The sequence below is a fragment of the Aedes albopictus genome, chromosome 1, assembly GCF_035046485.1.
Source record: "Aedes albopictus strain Foshan chromosome 1, AalbF5, whole genome shotgun sequence".
NCBI classification, from domain to species: Eukaryota; Metazoa; Arthropoda; class Insecta; order Diptera; family Culicidae; genus Aedes; species Aedes albopictus.
The window spans coordinates 199354437-199379436 of NC_085136.1; the positions used below are offsets into that span (position 1 = coordinate 199354437).

At 39.1% G+C, this 25000-nt stretch overlaps 2 protein-coding genes across 5 annotated transcripts; both read right to left on the minus strand.

The window, feature by feature from the left end:
* Positions 1-2514: 2514 nt before the first annotated feature.
* Positions 2515-10440, minus strand: LOC109423501 (peroxisomal membrane protein 11C). The gene is made up of 5 exons (XM_029866928.2): positions 9960-10440; positions 9563-9745; positions 9319-9500; positions 3113-3181; positions 2515-3037 (listed from the first exon to the last, which is right to left on the minus strand). The coding sequence occupies exons 1-5, from the start codon at positions 10017-10019 to the stop codon at positions 2818-2820; spliced, it is 714 nt and encodes a 237-aa protein (XP_029722788.2). The 5' UTR covers positions 10020-10440; the 3' UTR covers positions 2515-2817.
* A 6140-nt stretch (positions 10441-16580) lies between these two features.
* Positions 16581-24928, minus strand: LOC109432137 (troponin T, skeletal muscle; the record flags this gene model as incomplete). 4 transcript variants are annotated; one of them, XM_019708433.3, is given in 10 exon segments in its annotated part: positions 16581-16995; positions 17058-17188; positions 17389-17467; positions 17966-18046; positions 18116-18208; positions 18281-18499; positions 18607-18973; positions 20915-20932; positions 24017-24055; positions 24885-24928. In XM_019708433.3, coding segments are annotated over 10 exon segments (1146 nt in total). In that variant the 3' UTR covers positions 16581-16899.
* Positions 24929-25000: the final 72 nt, after the last annotated feature.

The following is a 25000-nucleotide window of genomic DNA, read 5'->3' on the forward strand; positions in this document are numbered from 1 at the left end:
TAAAATCTCGTAAAATTTGGAGGGCATGTTTACTTTTTGCAGGCTCGTTTCAACTTCGTACGTGCTGTACAAAAAGATAGGACAAGTAGCTAATAGTCAAGTATGCAATGATTCTGCTCCAAAATTACTTGAGCGGTTCGCAGATGACAAGTACAATGTAACACCGGTTTCGTCTCCCGTGCTCGAATGGAGGTAAAGAAAAGTAACGCTTTCCCGCATACTAGATCAGTTGTTGGAAGTACTAATGGAAAATGGCGCTGTCCATAAACTACGTAGACTCATTTTTGATCATCTTGAATTGAGCACAACAGTATTAATTACAAGAAATTAAAGGGCATTGCATACTTTTTGGTGTTTATTGGAGTATGGAGAATTATGTCCCAATTTACAAAATTGATTCCAGTTTGGTAAAGCACACTTTGTTAAGAGATTCAAGAGCAGATTTGGATTCTACAATGAAGGATCTACCGAGAATAAGAGGCCAATCATTGAAAAAAATAGTTGAAACACAACAGATTGTTTGAAGGGGTTAACGAATGACAAAAATATCAACCATTTTTATTTTTTTGCCAAAAAGTTTAATATAAACTCGGTTTTGATGAAAATAGTTTAAGATGGACTTTCATATGTATAGTTTTGATCAACGTTTGCCTTTTTCTTACTGATTATAGGCATCGTAGTTATAAGATAAACTATACCATGCCTGTGGTACTCTTGAAAATACCCATGTTTAGAAAACTGTTTGAAAACAATATCAGATGGAACCAAAAAATAAAAAAAAAGTGGCATATTTCAAAAGCCATGTATAAGACAGATCAGCGAATAACTGCATACTGTTTGAAGGAAAAATTGCAAATAGATTCTTGCTAATGAAGGCTCATAAACCTACGTTTATAAAAGACACAAATACGTAGTACTTACAGGGGATACTCAAAATAACTGGGACAGGTAAAATTTTCACTTTTCAAAAAATGTTCAACTTGTTGCAATTTTTCGGAAAGGGCATCAAATATTCTCAAATTTTTACTGTAAGTTCATCAACTAGTTGTGTATCAGCGGTCAAAATTTGGAAAAGATCGGGCCATTCTACACAAAGTTATAAAGGTTCTAGAAAAAAGGTATAATTATCCGATAGCCAAATTTGAGTTGTTATATCTCCGGATTCAATTATCCGAATGCAATGAATTTTTGATAATTTATGACTTATATAATAAGCTATTAAAAACATTTAACTAAACTTAAATTTCTTCACACGGAAGAAAACTATTTCGATTAAATTATTTTTCTAATATAACACCAATTTATCCAAAACTACATCATCGTTTCGAAATTCGAGATAGTTATTATAGTTCATTTAAATTCCTTCTAATTAAATTGAATATATTCATGTTTCAAAGGAAAGCAACCAAATAGCCTTCATTAAATTGAAAAAGTAATGGGATGCATATGAAAAATAGATAAATTTACTGAAAAAAACATGGAATAAATTAAATCGCAATAACTTTTTTTCTTATTAATAATTTCAAATTAAGTCAACTGTTATTCAAAGTTCATTATATAAGTCATAAATGATCAAAATTTCATTGCATTCGGTTCATTGAATCCGGAGATATAACAGCTCAAAGTTGGCTATCGAATAATTACATCTTTTTCTAGAATATTTATAACTTCGTGTAGAATGGCCCGATCTTTTCCAAATTTGAACCACTAATACACAACTAGTTGATGAACATACAGTAAAAATTTGAAAACATTTGATGCCCTTTTCGAAAAGTTACAGCGAGTTGAACATTTTTTGAAAAGTGAATATTTTACCTGTCCCAGTTATTTTGAGTATCCCCTGTATAAACAATTTGATGAATTATACATTTTATTTTCTGAAAATTTTTATTTGTCATACACTAAAATTTTCAGTAAATGTCCCATTATTTAAAAGGCAGTAAATTTTCTTACTTGTCCAAATCATTGGACGGACGCATAAATACCTTGTCTAGCTATGAAAGTGCTGTTCTTAAAATAAAATTTAACTGAATGTGACTGAGAGCAATTTTACGAAAATTACAGCCTTTAAAAACGGCCTCTGACGCGTGGACGATTTTGAGATCCTTATGTTCAACATTTTTGCAAAGGTTTATGATTAAAATCACTATATGTTTCGATGTCATTGTTAAATTAGTGTCTCGAGTATATAATCCACAAGATTCGGAAACTTTCGCAATTTTTTTATGTGCCATAATGTATAGTATGGGAAACCAAGAAAAAAAAGTTATGGAGGATTCCATCTAGAAATGTCTAGATGAATCCCAGTAGCAGTCCTGAACCAGTCCCAGCAGTAATTCCTAGAATAATCCTATTTAAGAGGATTCCCACCAGGAATACTACAAGAAAATCCATCAATAAATTACACCCGGCAATTGCTCAAGGAATTCCTACAAGTGTTTTGATCAAATAAGTTGGCATTACTTGTATGTATACTGGATGTGATATAACATAGAATCAAGCTTAGTCGTGATATTGACTAGAATTTCAGGAAGTGTATTTACAAAAACAATTAAAAAGCATGTAGTCCGTTCCCGCAACCCAACGTAGAAACTTGATTTTGTCCCACCGAAAATGATTCTAATTTATTTTCTAACAGTACTTTAGAAATTTTATGCACAGTTGTTTTTATTCCTATGATTATGTTACTCTCTCATAGGAAATGCACCGCATGATCGCATACGCTATGCTATGTAATATTCTAACTTCAAGTATCTTTCCCAGGCAACAATAGCTCTCATCCACAGCCTCACTCTTCCCGTTAACGGATACTCCCCACTAGGAACTTTTGCTAATGATTCGCTTCTTAGCGAAGTACTGATACAGGCCGATGAAGGAGGAAATCGTTCCAATCAGCCCCACGTGCCATGATTCGAATTTTCCACCCCACAGCATTCCTTTCGGCAGGGTGCTTCCAGCGTGCACTAGATCCAGCGTAAGTCTCACGATGGAGATCAGTTCCATGCGTTGCTTTATCAGCAGCATTTTTACCGCTTGGCTGTGGACAATGATCATTTGGTGTTAGCGTTTGATTGTAAATGGAATTCTTATGCTTTGCATTTATGTGATCTACCTTGACTCATTTTCTGGCTTATTGATGTGTGCCTTATGCTGCTCCATAACGGTATAGCTTCGGATTGTCCTGTAGGTAAACAAGGTAAATGAATTATACCATAATACAAATAAAACTATTAAAGAAAGAAACGAAACTGTGCAGCCTGGTACAAGGTTTATATAGGAAAAGATAAAAAATGGGAAAGCTCCCAAGGATGGAAGAAAATCACTTCTAACGATAAATGATACACGATACGAACAATCAAAGATAGCCACTGCTCATGCTGTAGCATGATGCGACACCCTCGCACTGTGCCCGTATCACAGAGCAATCAAAGCATCTGATGCACGTTTTATCGCGGGATCGATCGTTATCGGATCATGTTACAAGTCGCGATAAACTTTATTCATCACGATTAATGCCACTTATGCATCCGGAACCCGAATTCATTACCAGGAATATTACATTCATATGCATATTGTGGAGCTTCGGCAATAAGAATGCACAAAAAGTGACCGAAAATCGAAATTTATCATTTCGACTGCATGATAACGATCGCATCGCGGCCGCACATGCCGAGCGATTCATTATTCGCGGAGCATGGTTTGTTATGAATGCTTGACGACAAAATGCTATCGTTGTTGCTATGATCGCGCGATGCCTTCCAACCGCGACACATTTGGAATCCTATCATGATCACTAGATTTCCATCCTTGAAAGCTCCAACTCCTGTATATTTTTTGAGTTCCATTTTGGTCCCATATCAACTGTGCAAAATTTCAGATCGATCGAAAAAAACTATATTTTAGCGCCCGCCATTCTTAGTTTTTCATACGATTTATTATGGGGAAAATTTACTTCTTCAAAGAAAAATCGCTTGAGGTCACCCATTGATCCCTAAAAATAAATCGTTGAATGATTTCTGTAGACAACTTTACAAGGAATCAGACCTTCGAAGACCGCAAAGCGATGCGACGGTCGTGGAAGAAGTTATTAAGCCTTACCCGACCGATAAAATGACGAGATTTTATTATTTATTGTTATTCCTTACATGTTAAACAGCGTTGACATGCCAGTCGGTTTTCAGTTAATAACTTTTTCCACATGCCTTAGATCGCTTTGCGGTCTTCAGAGGGTTTATTCCTCGTAAAATTTCCAACAGAAATCATTCATCGATTTATTTTAAAGGGGGCAACCTGTGGCAATTTTTCTTTGAAAAGGCGATTTTTCCCATAGTAATCGTATGAAAACTTAAAACGGCTGGCGCTAAAATATAGTTCCTCCGATCGAGCTGAAATTTTAGACAGTTGTTATGGGGCCAAAATGGAACTCAAAAAGTGTACAGGAGTAAAATTTCTTTTTGTGTTCCACGCTACTGTGCATGGCTCATCACAAAGAATTCATAAGTCTACGCATAAAAATTAGTTGGTAGGGTCTGGTACCATTTGGGCAGGGGAAACTATATTGGAAACTTGCTGCTATGTATAACCCTGTAAATTTTTGACCGATCAACTTGATTTTTGGGACACGATCAGATGCGAACAGTATCTTGCCATGTTTAAATATTCAAGTCAATCGGTTTGAAATTGACTTAGCTATAGCAGCAAGTACCCAAAAAAGGTCCCCCTGCCCAAATGATCCCAGAACCTATTCTCTTATGAAGCATTCGTTAACTCACGAATGATTGCTGCAATGAATTCAAAAGTTTTCAAACCATCACAGCTTAAAATGGGGGAAAAAATAGTAACGCATCGAAGAATATGTGGAGGAGGCAAGTCCCTGCGCTCCAGCAGAACAGGAATGCAGGGACTCAAAGCCAAGGAAAGGTAGAAAGACGTGTGCCAAGCGTGAGAAGGGTGACGCGCTTATCGCATCTAGAAGTCTTGAAGGCGTTGAGTTGCGATGTCAAGCTTGTGGATTTTGAAGCCGACGTACGCAGTATTTGACGTACTCGTACAAGAGACAAGATTTTCGAGCTCAAGCGCGATAAAACCCCCAAAGCTACCACCTATGTACAAGTGTTCTACGGACTATAAAGACCCTGACAGGAGCAAGCATTGTAGGCAATGAGGAAATAAAGGCCATAAAGCGCAAGGCTGCCCTGCCTTTCAAAGAGCCACAGCCGACAAGCGACAGTGCAGGTAACGCAGCAGAACCCGAACCACTGTGACGCTGCACAACAACTGCTACGTCAAGCAGTCGCCGTGTGAGAGACGGATATCGCCATCATATCGGATACAGACGAAGTACCTGTCAGTAATAGCAACTGGATCGTGGGTGGGTACTTAATGCGAAAATATGGACAACGGAGAAATAACCTCGGTTTCGTGGTCGGTAAGGTCAATACGGTCTTCCTCTGTAGCGGCGGTTCGCGGTGGTACATCGTGGTAGTTCACACAGACTGTATGGAGGCCGTTCTGACAGGGTGAACGTCGGTAGTAACAGTGAGTGATTTCAATGCCTGGGCCATGGAATGAGGAAGCCGTTTCATGAACCTGATTCTGATAGACACACTTGCCATGCTCAGTCCGTTAAAGTAGGGAAGCTGAAGGTGGGCTGGTCAGTATGCCAACTGGCCTTTCATGAGCCACCGGAGATACCTGGAACCAGGCCACATGTCATTGGACTGCAGAGGTCCTGAGAGGAGCAAGTTGTGCAGGCGATGCTGCGCCGAAGGACATAAGGCACACGGCTGCACGAGTCCACCCATGTGCTTGATATATACCGGGAAATTCAGTTTGTACAACCTCTGGCTGAAGACGGTGTTCGCGTCTCTTAAATCCGTGAACAACAGGCACCCAACGGGTGGTCCAAGGTACCCGACCTGCAAGAAAACCATAGTGAACAACTCACAGTGTAAGTAACGTAGCTGAACCTGAACCACTGTGACGGTTTCTAAGTGGGGGACGGATATCGCCATCATAGCGGACCCATACCGAGTACCCGCCGACAACGGCAATCGTGTCGCGGATGGGTCCAGACAAATTGCGGCGATATGGATGACGAGTAAATACCCCGTCCAGGAGTTGGTGTCGGATTACCTATGAGGGCGTCGTGGTCGCCAAAGTAAACGAGGTCTTTTTCTGTAGCTATTATGCGCCTCCGCGGTGGTTGATCGAGCAGTTTACACAGCTGCTGAACTTTATGACGACCGTGCTGACAGAGCGAAGGCCGATGGTAATAGCGGATGACTTCAATGCCTGGGCCGTGAAATGAGGCAGTCGTTTCACGAACCAGTGGCTCAAATCCTGCTAGAGACACTGGCCATACTAGATGTCGACCTGGCTAATGTCGGTACCAAGAGTACCATTAGCCGGAACGGTGTAAAAGTAGTTCGAACTGGAGAGTAGACGATATCTACACTCACAGCAAACACCTGACGGTTAGCTAAAGTATCGACTACAACAACTGCAGACAGCGGGCAGAAGAAAAGGGGACTAGGCCAAGCCCTCGAAGATGGAAGTGGCTCTGATGTAAGAAACGGGTTCAATCCCAAGTAACATTTTAAGTTTTGTTCGGCTCTACAAGAGATCTTCATGACCAATTTGATAAAACTTGCAATAAAACTGAATCATACATCAAAACCTCTTGATAACCTCTTTAAAAGCATCTTCCGGCTAAGTGGACCACTCTTGGAGAGGTTTTGCAAACCGCATTCAGGGTAGAAATAAACCCGTTTTAAAACCTAGTTGAAATATTTCCCATTCTCGATTGTTGTTGTTTTTTTTTTCAACAAAAACTATGACAGCTCAAGATGCTGAGAAGCTTCTTCAATGGCACGTAAAATTCAGGAAGATACATCATTCGTAAGTAGAAAGCGATTATTTCAAAGTAGTATTTTAGTAGTTATTGTGCTGGTAGGCTTATGCGCATTCGAATTTACCGTGAATATTGGGGTTGCAGAATCATAAAATTAATGCGCTTCGAAAATAGTGAATATTATCATCTTGGAATGAAATAAATCAATTTGTGAATTTAGTAAAACTATCCCGAATCGCAAGAAAACTCAGCAGAAAGAGTTTATTTATGTGAGCATGTTATGAAAATGGTTGCAAACTACCATTTCATTGCTAATTTAAGAAAAAATAACTATTTTTCATTCACGTAAGCTAATTCTTCAATATGGCGACGACCATAATCAGCGAAAATCTGGACAAACATTTGAAAAGGGCCTATCTGCTTTGCGTAAACAAACATGTTTTTGTCTTTGTCGGGCCCATCTGCATCCACCCACGCACATCAACACCCTTATCAGAAAGAGTGTTCTTCAAGCTATCTCTTAAGGGTGTTGATGTGCGTGGGTGACTGCAGATGGGCCCTGCAGAGACAGAAACATGTTTGTTTACAAAAAGCAGATAGGCCCTTTTTAAATGTTCGTCCAGACTAGAGTTCACTCACTACCAAACTGAGGTGATGGTTGTGAACAACCGGAAGCAGCAAGCGGTGATCAGTGTAGGCGATTTCACTATCACTTCAAAGCGCTCCGTCAAACACTTGGGGGTGATGATCGACGATAAGCTCACCTTTGGTAGCCACGTTGATTACGCCTGTAAAAGAGCCTCCACAGCTAAAAGTGTCCCGGATAATGTCCAATAGCTTTGCGGTGTACGCTAGTAAGCGCAAGCTTCTGGCTAGTGTCGCTATGTCCACACTAAGATAGGGCGTCCCGGTGTAGGGCACGGCGCAAAGTACCGAAAGCTACCGTGAAGTACTAATACGCCGATGTGCCTGAGGGTTGCGAGCGCGTACCGTACCGTGTCATACGACACGCTCTGCGTCATCAGTGGTATGGTGCCTATCGGCATCTTTATCGGGGAGGACATAGAGTGCTTTGAAATGCGCGACACAGCAAGCATACGCAGGACTACCAGGATGGCCTCCATGCTCAAATGGCAGCAAGTGTGGGACAGTTCCATAAGGAAGTAACATTCCACCTGCCTCAGTTCCTTTCGACAGTATCTACATCGTTTCGGTCATGCGGGTTCTCTCGAATGTCCGGTTTGTGCTGGTTTAGAGGAAACGGCGGAATATGTTTTGCTCGAGTGCCCGCGTTTTTGCAAAATGCGTGACCGCATGCTTGCCATACGGTGGGGACTTGACCCCGAGGAATCTTGAGCAGACGAGTTTAGCTGGAATGTCACTTCATTGGTTATCGCCCGAATCGTCTTGGAGCTATAAAGCAGGTAGCGTGTGCACTCGAAGGGTGGTTAGTTCAGAAGCTAATAAAGAGGTGGTCCAATTGTTCGGAGTCAGCTACGTAGGTCATACCGGCGCCCTGCGGTCGAACCCGACCCTTCTATCGCAAAAAAAGTGACCGCGCGGGAACATCCAGATACCGTTGCTTTCATGGCTTCGGTGTACAAGATTTCAAGTACGCTTTAGATGTGATTATCAATTAGCATGTCTGAGCATCACCGGATATTACGGCATCGATACGGGTACAACACTCTCAAATACCCTCTATTTTAGTGTATCGTGTTCCTTATCATTGATCACATATTTCGCGTTTGTAAGGATATCAGCTTAAAACTATTCCATTCGTAAGCCTTTTATTGAACTCTTATCGTTTCTGTTTAGATAACATGTGGTCACGTGAATAAAGCAACAATTTAACGTAACGAAACAAAATCCGTTACACCCACAATTTTTAGAGAGTACTTTGCTCCATGCGTAGAATAGCACATGTAAAGAATTGACGTAGAATCTTCGATAAAATTGTTCATCAATACTCTTAAATTTGACATCCGTTGACCGCTTCTAAAACATGGACTGCGATGAATAATAAATATTAAAACGAAATCATAAGTCCTGTTCAATGAAGTATGTTGAACATTGATGAACTTGCTGCATTCTGCTCTTACCCATTTTTTGAGGAATGGGTAAGAACAGTATGCATCAACTGCCTCAACTTCGACCATGTTCAACCTACTTCATTGAACAGGCAGGACTATAGTGTCAGGTGCACACTACATTGTTTGTTTGACGTTGGATAAAGAAAAAAAAATGATATATCCCACTCCCTACAACACAGCGGGATTCAATTATCGAAGTTGTTTGCCGCGCGTCCAAGCTGAGGTAATCTTTGTGCGAGATAAGAGCAAATCAATGTGATTCGGCGAATTTTATCGCTTAGATTAAGATACACACAGTTGCCAAAATTAAGCTGTCTTGGCCAAAAAAAGAATAAACGAGTAGATAAAAGTTCATAAAAATGTCCAACTTACTTCATAAGGTTCAAATAGATCGACGCCACCCAAAAGATAGAGTTCACGGTGTCCCATTTGGTGGGATTTTCCACGTTGAGCAGTTTGTATTCTATCATCCAGCAAATTTTATCCACAGGATAGTACACGTGGTCAATGAGGTTGGTAATGAAGCCAATAAGGCCCATTATTCTGTCTGGTTCCTATTTGAAACATTCATTCTAGTAAGCAGCATCAGTATGTAAAAAAAAGTTACTCATAATACCTTGCTCCCCATTCCGTAACTGAGTGAATAACTAAGCATTGGTAGGTCGTCAAATAACCGCAGCGTGGCCCTTGTTTGTGACATTTTGGAACTGAAGATGGCCAATTTTTTGGCAAAATCTGGATCTTTGTTCGCATACATCCCAGACGCCAGCTTTGTGGTGTAGCATAGTGTTCTAACAATCTAAAAAAAAGGCAAGGGTGAATAAGCGGAATTAGCTGACTAGAAGCTGACTTTTTTGTAGCGCCAATGCGGAAACGAAAAACCGGTCTCCTCGCGTCAGCCCAACATACGCAACCATTTGAACTTGATCTCTTTGCATTGTTTTGGCTACCTGGGCTAGTTATAACACAAAAAAGTGAAAGTAGTTTCCTGTGCTACGTGGAACTCTTCTTACCTTATCCCGGCCAGTGTAGGTGTCCAGCATATCACAAACTTCGTTTAGTGCTTTGCTCATTTTGATTGATTATTTGTGCTATTGCAGTTTTATGTTTGAATATCTCAGGCAAATATTAAATGCAATAAAAATTCACTGTGGCTAAGTTACGCGGTTCTCTCAGACGTGTAAATACACTGCAATGATATGCCTGTTTATAGTAGATGCATCGGTATCAACAACTTTTCTCTATTGTAAATTAATAATATCTTCTACAAGATACCGCCACGAAACGGGAACGATAACCAGCACAGACTACCAACAAGAATCGACTGACCCGATACTGCGTGGTACAGGATCACGATGAGGCGAGGTTTGTTTATCACCTTACCCTCAACACCTCGTCCCTGCACTTGCATTTCAATGGAATGCCTGTCAGATACGGCGATATCTTACGCTTTAGGCTAGGGTAGGATCTTATGTCGGTAGAAATTTAAAATAACATATCCAAACATATAACATTCATAATTGAAACATAATTGCCCTATAACAGTTCGACACAATTGTAAATTAATATATTCTTTCAAAAATATCATGGATTTCGCTATCTACTATTCATATAATTTTATTGCTCTAGGTAGCACGCAATGCTGCAGCTACCCAAAAGCCCAAAGTTCAGCATGAAGTGTAAGTATTGGTATGCTCACGACATTTAAAAAGTCTACCGCACCTACTACATGTACCGTTCCACACGTGGAATCTTGCCTTCGATTCATCAAACGGTTGTTCGTGTGAGTACAACAACCTGTGCCTGTTTTGTTGACATATATGAATGAAAGAAAGAAGGCAGAAAATGAATGAATCGCGATTACGCCGTCTGCCTCATCGTCCATTGATCTAGAAAAGGAACGCCATCTGGTTGAGAAAATGTCTGAGATTTTCAAACATGGCGTTAACTTACATTAATATCAATACAACAACAAAAAAAAAACAGTACAGAACCTGGTAGAGGCTAGCGCCTTCGCTGACTGTTTGGGGTTGAAGAGAACCTCAAAGCTGTAACTTTGAGCAAGGACCGTGTACTCACAGCAAAGTTAAGACCCCCGTCTTAACTTTGCTGTGCCTCAGGGTTGGCCAGTCGCTCGTGACACTCCGCGGAAGAAAATAGGTTCAATAGAGAAAACTCCCTGTATTGTCGGTCTCGTGCCCACTTTTGTTATCCTTCTGCTGACGTCCTACCTTCACCACACAAAAAAAAATCCGTTCCGATATATGTACGTGCACTCCCAGTCACGACAACGGGAACAAACGGAAACTATGCATAGCACCCATAATAACAATAAAGCCTTCATACACGCTTTGCCAAGTGTGCAAACTTTTCCGCACGCATCAACCAACAGCAAAGCATACGCTTGACATTTCCGATGTTTTGTCAATGTTGAGACCACTGTTGGCCTGTTGGATTATGCGTGCGGAAAAGTTTGCACACTTGGCAAAGCGTGTACTGAAGGCTTAAGAAATGTACTCCGTGAACTAGATTTCCCGTTCTCTAGAACCAATAAGATATAGATTAGTGACGTCACTAATTGAGTTGCATAAGATCAGCGGTAGAACAAAAGAGACAACTAGTGGTTCGTAATGTTTATCTGCGCCACCTGTATCTGTACCTCATTGCTCTAGAACGCCCATATTGACAGCTGGAACTAGTTCCAGTTCACAGTGCATATAGTTTATTTCATTGCTAACTGGACTGCGACAGAGTGCGGAATATTAAATAAAAGTGCGATATTGCATCAAATCGTTCCGGTGTCTTCACCGCACTTATTCATCATGAGCTAATGAATAAGTGCGGTGAAGACACCGAAACGATCTGACACCGAATCGCACTTTTATTTGAAATTCTGCACTTCCCCGTCGCACTTTTAACTGCGCAATGCGCAATATTTGCTTGTTCTCATATTTGCGTTTGTTTGTTCGCGTTTATCAGAACGGTTTTTTTTTCACTTGCCTTTTTCCCCATTTTAGTTTTTTTTTTTCCTGATAATAAACTCTCACCCACTATGTCCGATTTCGTCGGACACCAGAGACGACAATGCCTTGACGCCAGTCCCAGTGTAAACAAAAAAAAGCCGAGCTGAATTTTTCTCCCAAAATCCGTCATGTTCAATCTGCTGCAACTTTGGCAATTATCAATATTTTTGTCTGAAAATTTTACCACTTCATCATCAATACATTGATCATGTATGGACAAAATTTCAAATTGATATAAATTATATATTTTGAGTTGAGAGGTATAATTTAGCGCCACAAAGAATGATATAGTAAGACATGTAACGTCACATGTTTGCTTATGATAATGTTTTTACAGTTGCCAAAATTTGTAAATTATACAAACTACTTGTATATTCACTAACATATGTATATTTGTAATGCATTACGTGTAACGCGTAACGCACTATGTGTTACGTGTAGAATGTCATAGATAACTAGCAGCCCACACAAAAATTTATAAAAATATGTCATACAAGATGGATTGTTTGTTAAAACTTAGATCTAAACATTAATGGCACGAATTGACCTCGGCTTTTTTTCTGCACCGGTGATTCAGCATGGTCAATATGGAGTGAAAACTGTAGGCACCCATATTGGTACTTCAACTTTGACGATTTCTGTGGCCCAAACCGATGAATGAAAACATTTCAAATTTTGACCACAACATTTCCTATATTTACAGACGCTGCAGTCAAATTTTCATGAAGCTACTTAAATTTTTCACTGAAATACGGATTTTTGAAAAAATATATGTCCAAAAATGGATTTTTTCATATAAATTTTTATAACTCAAAATATATAATCTATATCAATTTGAAATTTTGTCCATACATGATCAATATATCTAGATTGAGTTTGAATAAGGGCGAAAGTAACATGAGAGAGTTCTCTTCATCGACTCTCTCTTCTGCAAATTAAAGTGACAAAATGCAAATTCAATCGAACTTTTTTACACTTAAACGCTAGATTGCATCGCAACCTAGCGATTTATGACCAAAAAGTGCAACCTTACTCAATATTATTGATGATGAAGTGGTAAATTTTCAGACAAAAATATTGATAATTGCCAAAGTTGCAGCAGATTGAACATGACGTATTTTGGGAGAAAAATTCAGCTCGGCTTTTTTTTTTGCTACTGAGTGTATCTGCTTGGGGAGAACCACGTTTTCTCTCCTTGAGAAACGAACGTTGGAAAGTAGGAACGATGATGCTTCTCAAAGATGAAAACGCTCTTCCAATGCGCTGGAGTCTTGGTCAGTTTGAACCTGGTATTCCCCGGTGGACACGTTCGTGTAATTCAGGATCAAATTGCACACGGGAGCTACCGACGAGTAATCATCGAGGTGTGTCCGCTTCCCATCGAGGCTCCCTCAAACCAGCACCCTACCACCCACTAAGCATGGAGGCGCTTGGTGATTTGTTGAAAGCGGGATTTCAACAGCATGTTAACAATCACAAATAGTTACGTGACGAAACTGTTTCGGTGCAGGGGGATGACGAAGGGCCAGAATCATCTACCCAGCATTCGATTCAACATGGCGTCCAATTTTTTTTGTTTTGATTGCTTAATTCATGGAAAAAATGCGCTGGAAACATCGTGCAAAGTGATAAAGAAAGAGAAACAATCATCAAAAACAACGATTTCGCGTGAAATGTGTAATTTCTGAAACAAGCACTAGCAACACACGAGCCACACACCCGAAAATCAGGAGCAAGTTAGGGTAAACCGACCAGAATGTGGGTACCAAAACTCGCCGTACCGAAAACGATGATGGATAGAGCGGCGATGTACCGAGTTTGACAACTGTGTCACCCCACTGTTTCGGAGAGAATGCAAAGGGCCCTAAACTATACACATTCATGGTGTATTAAGGAGGGCCTTAGCATCAACCCGTCAAAAGTCGTAATTGTCTCTTTCACTAGGAGAAGGAAGATCAACCTAAAAGCTTTTCGGCTTGGAGGGATACAAATTCATCCTAGTGATCGAGTCAAATACTTAGGTTTGACTTTGGAAGCCAAACTGAACTGGAATGCTCAAATTGAGTCCGTGATCGGTAAGGCAACAAGTGCATTATGGTTATGCTCCAAAACTATTGGCAGAAAGTGGGGCTTGAAACCAAAAATGATAATATGGATTTATACTGCCATAATCCGCCCAAAACTGACGTATGCTTCGTTTGTCTGGTGGCCAAAAACAAAAGAGGTTACCATGCAATCAAAGTTCAACGTCTTGCGTCCATTGCTGTACAGGAGCGATGCGCAGCACTCCATCAAAAGCTTTAGATGCGATTCTCAATCTGCTGCCTTTGCACGAGTACGTGCAATTAGAAGCAGAAAAGGAATTGATGAGACTGAAGAGTTGAATAGTTTATGCCAGGTGATCTTGTTGGTCACCTGAGTATTTCACAATACTTCCAAAATAGACCAGTAATGAAAATTATTAACTCGATGACTGGATGAAACCTGTGGAGAACCACGATGTTCCCTATAAGTTGCACGAAACTATACTCGCGCAGATTGGGAAGTCAATGGTCCCAGTGTTCGTTAAGGATCAATCAAATTCTATACAGATGGCTCAAAAGTTGGAATAAAAACGGGAGCAGGAATCTAACGCCCTGGAATACAAATTTCAGTGGCGATTGGACACTATCTTACGGTGTTTCAAGCAGAGATTCTTGCCATTTTGAAATGCGCAAATATCTGCCTTGAGAGAAAATACAGATAAGCAAATATTTTTGTATTTTCTCAGATAGTCAAGCTGCACTAAAAGCATTGTGCGCTTACAAGTGTACTTCAAAGCTTGTCTGGGAATGCATTATTTCACTGCGCAGGTTGTGCCAAGGGAACTCAGTAAACTTGTACTGGGTTCCAGGTCACTGTGACATTGAAGGGTATATCAAACTGTACAATTAAAATGGACCTGAAATGCTGGGCTGAACAGAGGGTGATATCCAATTGGATGGATGTCAAAAATTGCAATCAGTCAAAACGATTTATAACACCAAATGCTTATATAACCAAAAAGATCTTAGAGCCTAATAAAAGAGCTCTATACACTGGCCTAGTAACTGGACACTGCCCGAGCAGGTATCACTTGAAAAATATTGGCCAGATTCAGAGTGATATCTGTCGTTTTTGCAATACGGAACGTGAAACCTCCGAACATCTGCTTTGCAGTTGTGGTGCTTTATACACACGCAGGCAAAGATTTCTAAATAGTGGTTGCTTGCAACCCAGTGAGATCTGGTCTGCAGAACCTGGGAAGGTCTTGGAGTTTAGAAATTCTATTGCACGTGACTGTATCGTAGTATTTGAGGGTATAGCAGACACCGAGTGTCATAGATATCGAAAGAAAACTAAACAAATGTACTACTTTTGGACAGTTTTTAATTTTTAACATCTGTATTTTTCTGTACTCTGTTGTCTGTATTGAAGGTTAATAATCTGTATAATACGGACAAATCTGTATATCTGGCATTTCTGGCCACAATCAATGCTTACCTATTGATAGACTCAATCATAATAATGAGTTTATATGTTAAGTAAATCGCAGCCATTGACGTAGCTAGCTTTTTCTTTTTCTTATTCACTCACGTAAACAAACACGAGAAAGAGCGGGATGATGCAAGAGGGGGCCTGTGCCCCCTCTTTCATTCTACTCTTTCTCGTGTTTGGTTAGGAGAGTAAGTGAGAAAACAAAAAAAAACGCCAATGATCGCAACAGCCCAGAATACTAACATAGCAATCATTGTCATTATATCGAATGGACATTGGTCAGAATGACCAAATGTCATTCGGGTAAATGGGTTTCAAGTTAATGTTATAGAAGCGTTAAAAAGTCCTATGCCCACAAATCTTCATTCGATTCTGAGAGGGTTTTGCCAGATACATAGAAGGGTTGGCGCGAAAGAAGTCAATTGCTTTTTGTAACCGGCATGATTGCAGAACAAAAAAAACTTAAATAGGAATCGATCCTAAGCTTTGATCAAAATTTGATAAGTTTCATCAGATTTGAAAAAAATGAATCAACGCTGTTACAACATATAAAAGCCCCTCTCGCGAAACCTTGTATGTCCTAATATGATATTTTACACTAATATTTGTATGACAAGTACTGCCCCCACTCGCATAACAGTCCCATTTGACTTTTCATCACTTTTTTTAACGTTATGAATAGTCATCATTTTTGATGTACTTCCAAAAACAACAATAAAAATTACGAATTTTTATGTCAATGTGTGAAAAAAATACCAAGTTATGAGCGTCCCATATCATAAGTACCCGCATAACAGTCCCATCATGGATTTTTGTGTTACGTAACACAAAACTGAACAACTTTGTAATGATTGTAATATTTTTTACAGTTATATATTCATGTGCAAAGCAATCTGTAAAAGTTTCGAGATGAACGAAATATTTTTCAAATTTTGGCGATTTTTCAAAGTTTTATATGGAAACAAGTTTTCAAAAATCAAATGCCGTTTTCTAGATTCCGACTTTTTGCAAATGGGACTGTTTTGCGAGTAGGCCTTGTAAAATAAATGTGTATTTCGGATACCAAACAAAAAATGTTATTTTTGATCCAGCATGTATAGTTTATAATAAATAATTTTATTTGTTTTTTTAATGAGATTTTAAATAATAAAATAAAATTTAAAATAATAAAGTTCATGAAAGATGTTAATTGAGATGATTCCAATCATAATAGTAGATGCTGTTGCTGCTGGTACTGCTTTTCATTCTGTTGCGTTAGCTCTTCGATATTGATGTCATCATCATCATCGTCATGATTTTGATTTGTATTATTCGCTGCGCTGATTGGAGGAATAGTATGGAAATGGTAGTAGAAAAATAATTGCTTCCGAACTTAATCAATAGCTCTAAAGGGAAACCGTTGACGATCGAACATTTATTCTTCTTCCTCTTCTTCCTCCTCCTCTTCCTCTTCTTCCTCCTCTTCCTCTTCCTCCTCCTCCTCTTCCTCTTCTTCCTCCTCTTCCTCGACCTAGGGGTTGAACGAGCCGCGTTAGAACTGTTTCCAACACTCACATGTTCAGGAATACTTACAACTTCCTCCACGACTTCTTCGACCTCTTCAACCTCCTCATCCTCGGGCTTGACTTCGTCTTCGCCTTCTGGGGTTTCTGGGTCTCCCGCCTTCTTGCCTGGCCGCTCTCCGAACCATTTTGGAAGTTTGGCTGTTGGTATAAGTGAAATTTGCATTATAGTACACGATGGAGCCAGTTGCAATGTGGAGTCACAATTATGGTGCACAGGTAGACAACATCAAACGTAAATGTGATATAGAACACATCGTTAAGCTACTGTGTGTACCAATATGGGATTCAGGCCCTATCAGAATTGTTTATATGTATGGTCTCGTGTGGTCAATACTTACATTTCTGACGACCGACGTACTGTTCCTTCCTTTCGGACCACTGCTTCTCGAGGCTTTCTTTGTTTAGAGTGTCAAAGCCCTGCACAGATGTGATGTGTTACAAGAACAGATATATAACAGAAAGTTACAAATGAGTTTTGTATATGTTACGTCAGTAATACAAATGGCGAGTTTGGTAATGGTTGAATCAAAGATGATCACGAAGGTGAGAGAACGCATACAACAGATATTTTGACTTGCATTAGGAACAAATAAACGAATTTCGGACAATAATGGTGCGACGATTTCTATGTTGCATCCCCAGAATTAGAAAAAATAGGACAAAAGTTTGTGGTGAGCACGTTTCTTCCTTCAATCAGACATGTAACGAAAATAATTCTTACACTTGGTACGTGTCGACCATAGCTCTTGACGTTGTGTCCATTTTTTGTTCAGTTTTTCTAGATAGTATGCACTATAACCCTATAGAGGTTGAAAATTCAACAATAAACAGTTTCAAATCAGTTGCGTTCGAGATCGTATCAAAATGATAAATGAAACATGGAAAAATGAAATATTGAATTCAACAGATACTTACACCCTCGAACAGCTTCTTCTTGTCATCATAGGAGCGGGTATCAACGCGACGTTCGTATTTGGAGGCAACTTGGATCTTGGGCTGTTGGCAGGAAGAGATCGAAAAATTAATTACAAGTTCTGGTTCAGCATTTTCTAAACAGAAACTTACCGGGTACTTTCCGGTGAGAGCTTCTGGGTCCAGACCCTTTTTGAGGGCTTTGTGTCTCAGCTGTTGCTTCTGTCTTTCCTTCAACTCTTTCAGCTATTTCAAAACCAAGAAGAAATGTAACGATTGGGGTTATGTTCAACGGGAGGTTTGAAGCATCAAACTTACATCGTAGTCCTGGCGCTTTTGCCTTTCCTCCAAATCGTACTTCTCGGTTTCCAGCTTAACGATGGTTTCCCACAGTTCAGTGGCCTTGGTACGGAGAGCATCGGCGCTCAAGCCATCCATTTCCAGGGGCTTGATACGGAAGGAGAGAGAAATCTTCTTCTCTTCTTCCAGCTGTTCCTTAGTCTTGTTACGCTCCATCTGAGCATTGGACATACCGAACTGATGGGAGAAAAATGCAATGATAAGTTATTAAATGATTCCATCGGTTCGGCACTGCCTCAGTCAAGCAGTATAAAGAGAGGCAGTAACTGGTGGAAAGTACTCACGGAACTGTCCTTCTTGGTAATGGTGAAGTTCGGTCCCTTCTTGTCCTTGTCCTTCATGGCCTGCAGCATCGCCTGACGCTTCTTCTCGGCCTCTTCCAGACGACGTCTCTTCTCGTCGATTTCGCGCTGTTTCTTCTCCTCAATTTCGCGCACACGACGCTCCTCCTCTTCCTTCTTGCGCTGAGCCATACGCTGCTCCTCTTCAGCTCGGGAGACCTTGCGCTTGGCCTGCTTTTCCTTGAGCCTCTTGAGTTCATCTTCTTCCTTGGACCGCTGTTTACGCCATTCATTGATGTACTCCTTCAGCTGTTCATCCAAGTCTGAGCGCTTCTGGTCTTGGCGCTTGATGAACTCGGGATCATCACCCCTAAGAGGTTATCAATTATGGGACAAAGAACAAGGAAGCGATTCCGAGAGTGGAGTGGCAAAAGAAGATTCCATTAGAAACTGTTCAACGGAGCATCAAGCTAGTATTGTGTGATACAGAAGCGCTTTACAGTGTGCCTTACAAATAGTCATTATTTTTACACATATTATCCTCACAGTTGCGATACAAATTTGTCGGTTGAGAGAAACGCATTCACAGACACAAAAACCTGTTGCTGGACATGCTTGTTGAATAGTTACGACTTTCAAAAACCAAAAAAAAAAAATAGTATTCAAAAATTAGTAATATTTCCTTGTAAAATTAAAGACACAAAAATGAACATCGCCTTCAGCGAAAAATAATGGATGACAACAAGTGGGAAGACGATGAAATTTGATGGAGTGTGTCCGAGTCATAAGGTCGGATTTTCGTAGGAGATGGAAGTAGGAAGATAGGTACATTATCTCAATAGACTGAAGGTAGCAAAAAAAACTGTTCCGAAATTCTGTTTGTAGTTTATCGAATCGTTGAAAATGTCAATCAATTAATTTATAAGATTGTTCATCTACATAGTGCTTAACGTGATTCTACAAATCTGTGAACAATGAGAAAAAAGTGTAGCTACAATGTTTCAAAGTTGGATCTTGACATGATTGAGTGAAATGTCGATGGGTGGTCCTCGTTTCGAAATGCAAAGACTAAAGATATAAACAATTTGGCAGAATTTCGAAGCGTGTTCTAAATTATTCTAAGCACTCGCAACAAAAGATGATAGCAATGCACAATAGGTACGATGTCAAGTGACATTTTTTACGTTGTAAAACATTTCAGTTGCTGTGAACACCGGGTAGCTTAGCCGGAAATCAGGGAATTGCTATCGGAGCCAATAATGGATAAGAATAGCTATAGATACGGGAAACAGTCATATAGATCTCATAGATTTACGCTATGACAATTCACGTGAGATGGGATAGGATCATTTGGGAGCTAATGATAGAAGAGCGGCTCGTAACCGCAGTTGTTATTTGTGCAATGACACAAATGAAAATAAAAAGAGAAGTATCTTGATCAGCGGACTTAAGATGAAGGAGTCACGGCGAAGGATGCCATGGATATTCCGGAAGATAGCAGCGTAGATCAATAGACCACCATCAAAAACGCCTATTCCGTCACTGGCGAGAATAACCAGAGGCAACCAGAGAAAACTGGTGAAAATCCTCGTGACTCCTGGAGAACAATAGAAGAGCGAAGGATCGCCAAAACCGCGATTGATCGAGCAGAAACACGAGGAGCCAATGCCATATCTCATTAGCGCTTTGTATTTGGTTCTTGAAAAAAAGAAGAAGCGCTCGTGTAGAAAAAAGAGCGTGGCCAACAAGTGATCAACATGGCCCTAGATTTGAAAATGAGTGTTCCAATTCACAGATAAACTAATACAAGCCAAAATTCGAGATTTCAGAGTTCTAGCTAGTAACGTTTTATAGGCAAATAGACTAGAAGAGGTTCTTAGAACCATTATAAAACAAAAAAAAAAGTTGTTAGGTTTTATGACGGTTGTCAAAACCTCTTCAAGATTAATTGGCCAGCAAAATGTTACATGGAATTGCGGCTTTCTGCTGATCACTTTTGAAAATCAATTTCGAACTTCAAGCTAGTTTGCACTACCAATATAAATTAGGTATTGAAAAGGAAAAATATCGTTTTAGAGAAAAGATAGGAAGGCCAAGATAAAAGCTTGCAAAGAGTGCTGTTAAATGACCATTATTACAATTATCAATTTGCAATTTTCAAACACGTCCCGATTGTTGGTCGTCTGTATCATAGCGAATTAGTAATTGTTTTGAGGCATAAAGTGAGTGGCTATTAATAATAGCTGCGATTGCTGTAAGTAAGTGTACGTATATTCTGCTTTTGGTGGGCTTGTCGGTATTTTTCACTTACTCGCTCTTAGCTGCTGGTCTACGGTTACGGATAGTAGTTTATGGTTTGATTTTTTTTTTGGTAATTTGTTTTTTTTTTCAGCATGTAGTCGGTGGTTTCAACAAGTACAAACGATTCGGTTTTATCGGAAAGGTAGTTGATGGTGGTAGGATGGATGTATTTTTGTACATGTAAATAATGATGAACCATAAGCCGCCGCCGTTCAAAACGAGTTTACCAAGGTAGGGCGGCAAGCACGTGCGCGCATTCACACACACATGGGTTGTGGAGATTGGTGGTGGTGGTGGCGGTAGTGGTGTTTGGTGGTAGTAACAAAATGGTATTTTGTATTTTCACGCGGTTTTGTGGTGAAAACGTGTCAGGATTGGTCCATTTGAATTTGAAGGTTGGCGACGAACAACACAAAAAGTAAAAAGGAAAAAATCAAAAACATCTTTAAAATTTATCCTGATACAAAAACAATTTTGGGGTTGATGTAATATATAGAATGTAACTGGGATATCTTAAATACTAGTTGAAAGTAATCAAACCATGATAGATGTTTACCTTTTAATTTACAGAAGCAAACAAACCACCAATAATGATTAGACTAAATGACAAATCAAATATTTACTTTGGCCGAATTAACATTTTATTTTATTTATTTTTTACATTCTTTGCCGTAATACAAATGTGCTTCAGACTGTTGAATCATCTTATTGGCACTCTTATCGTAGAACGATCGAGACCGCAAGATTTTGGGATAAGGATATGAGTGATAGTCATCATGGACGATAAGTTTTACGGCACGACTAACCTTGATAATCATAAATAATTGACAACGTCTATCATCGTTTGAATAGCTTTCTCTACTACATTCATTTTAATCTTAAAATAGGTTATGTTACACTTTTAATTAAACAAATCACAGATTAGTATACTATACACAAATATGTACACAACAAAACGAACCTATACAAGAAGAAGATGGAAACTTTCGACAAGAAAAATTTTAAGAAATAAGTGCAGCCGTAGAACCAAAAAAGACGTTAAAATGGAAGAATAATATCAGTTTGCCAGTACTACTCGAAATGTTGAAAGTCAGATGAGTAACAAAATCAACGCTCCTTTTCTGAGCATACACACGCAAAGTGGCACATCGAAGTAGCCTAAAAAAGGTTCATAGAACCGTCATAAAACCAAAATAAAAGGTACGAGGTTTTATTACAGTTCTCAGGACTAATTGTTACTTGTCGCACTTTTCCACTCGCGAATAAGCAATTATTTTGAACCCATACTCAAAACTATTTGATGGTGGTTCTTCAACAGTGATACAATCATTACTAACTCTAAGTTATCTCTAGAAAATCGCAAACACGGTTTCAATACCTCTAAACGGCGTATCATATTATGTTCAACTAGGGACAAACCTTTGTCGCATTGCGTGGATTGCCACAGCAAAGCCAAGTTGAGACATTATTATTATTGTTGCTCGATTTTCAGTGATTATAAACTAAACAAACTTATTGAAACTCTTAGATTTTTTTGTATGTGGCCGCTCGTATGCCAACTGTTGATTTTGTTCGGTATCATATTGATAGTGGAAACCTCAACGTAGTGAACTAGCAATCCGACGAGAGGAACATTTTCGAAATAGGGGAGAAAGTTATCAATCGAAGTTCAAGAGAAATACTGTTGTAGAGTGAAGTGGGAGAACATCTTCAACATAGTCCATATTTTGCTGAACGACTGTCTCCGATAGAATTAGAAATTAGGGATTATAAATAAAATGATTGAAAAGCGTAAATCAAGCGATAACCAAATAAAAACTGTTGATCCAATTGTCGCTACCGATTCGCCGGTCAAAAATCACCGTTTTCTGGCGAATCAGCGCTACAGAAACAAAAAAAAATGGTTTAATTTTGAGGGTTTTATTTCGTAGCTTCAAAAACATATTACTCGGTGTGAAACAAATTACGAAAGCGATTGCCCATAGTTGTTTAATTCAGTTTTCAACGGTAGGAAGCTTAGAAGCAGATCGCAATAATGTTTTAACAAATGGAGAGGTTGTCATCGCTTCCAGAAAATTTTCATTATCGGACAACGTGAGCCAATAGATAATGACAAACCCTCTTTGCTGTTCAAAAAAAAAAAAATGAATACTAAAACTAGGAAAAAATATAAAATGTTACCGACAAAAATAGTTTTCTTCGTTTCGCTCGCAAAATCTCTACCGCATTCAGGATTATTTCAGGGGACTTGGGAAAAGGGTATTTTACTATGTTTTAACCAAAAATTAGCTTTACTTGACTAAACTTGTTTTTTCGCTTGTTTGGTTAGCTTTTCGAATTTGCAAAACTCTCAATTTCATGTAAAATATAGGGATTTGGACTATTTAAAAGATCGCACTTACTTCCTGCAAAAAGAAAGAAAAAATTCAACATTTAGAGTTTGTTTCCTCCAATGCATTTACGATATCTTTGGACGTCTGTGTTCGTGTGATTGAAACAGGAAAAGAAAGAACTTGGGTTAGTACTTAAGCTAGCTGTTTCATAACTGCGGTCCTAATGCTTTCTCCAACTGCTGCACAGAGCAGGTTACTTCAACTTGTTATTTGCTTGGGGTTTGAGATCACTGGGTTGATTTTGGAAAAAAAACTATGTGAGCCAAATTATTGAATTATAATAGATTTTTTTTTTCCAAAATTATCCCAGATGTTACAAGCTGGATACTTTTGCGGTGATTGAATATTCTGTTTTAAGCGCCTAACATATCCCTAAGTTCGCTTGAAATCTTCCTAGAATGTTAATATAATGCCAAACAGGCGTCTGTACAATTGAATATTTACATTAGCGCATTTATTTTTAAACCTGTCTAAAAACTTGTTCATGTGAATATAATATACAAAAAGTTAAAAATATGCATTTACAGAAAGACTAACTACGTTGTATGTACAACTATCTTGGTCTATACTTTCTAATCAGAGCAAAAACTAGCATGTTTAGATTTAGAATAAATTTAGAAACAAAAAGAAGCAGTACAGAGGATAGATTAATTTCGTCTGAATCTAGAGTATCTATTTCATACAAGAGGTCAGCCTGTTTTCTAGCTGACTACACTTACTGTTCGTGCTGCTCCTCGACGACTTCCTCCTCCTCAGAGCTAAAAACGGTTTAGAAACAGATTGGAATGAGTAAAGATGGGGTTCGTAATTTTGATCATCTTTGGGTGCCAATTTAGAGGAACTTTTAACTTCTTTGCCATCGCTTCTAAAATTGTTTTTCACTCCTCTATAGCTGCTGTCCACCAACAATTGCATTACGACGACTTCGGTTCCTTTCGCATCTTACTGGATTGCAAAATCAAAACTAATGTCTTTGCAATGTTCCACAATTGCAGAAAAAAAACACTTTTGCTAAGAGTTCAAAATTATGTGATTGGAAAAAAATATTCATCTGATTTTCAGTGTAAGCTACTTGTGTGAAAAAAGGAAAACCCAAAAGCATCTTGAAATGGTGTTGAGGCAAAAGGGATTTCAACTAACAAATCACTAAACAAAACAGTAACGATATAACAAAGCGTGTGGGTGTGTGTATGTAAAACTTAATTGCACTCAAATTTTATGGGACAACCCCGGTAACGGCTGTAGTGTTCAATACTTTTTCCGTAATGTCCCAGGTATGGTTTGATCGGTTATTTGAAGTAAAAATCGAAACAAGAAACAAACAACAGAGAAATTATTGTACAAAAGGAAAATAATGTGGAGAGATAACAAATGATGACAAGGACAAATTAAGGTACTGTTTTACCAACAAAAATACGTAAGTTTGAAAAATGTAACTAACAAAAAAAAACAGTAACTGAGCTTCCAGAAGAAAAAAAATCAATCACTGTAACTGTGTCAAGGTATTATCGTACTGAAAAAGCTCGAGTTCGGTGGATCTGTTCTGTAACCGATAATGGCGTGAGGAAATGTGATTCCTATACTTACGAATACTCTTCATCATCAGACATGGTGGTGGGGTGTGGCTAAACCTGGAAATGAAAAAAAAAATGTTGTACAATTAGTGGACAGTTCAAAGGTTTGACAGATATTGCATTGGACAG

Coding starts and splice junctions, on each gene's coding strand:
- LOC109423501 (XM_029866928.2), bottom strand. CDS start 10,019: ATGAGCAAAGCACTAAACGAAGTTTGTGATATGCTGGACACCTACACT. Junction 9,501..9,562: donor GTTACGGAATGGGGAGCAAG/GTATTATGAGTA, acceptor TGTTTCAAATAG/GAACCAGACAGAATAATGGG. Junction 3,182..9,318: donor ATCTATTTGAACCTTATGAA/GTAAGTTGGACA, acceptor GTTTACCTACAG/GACAATCCGAAGCTATACCG.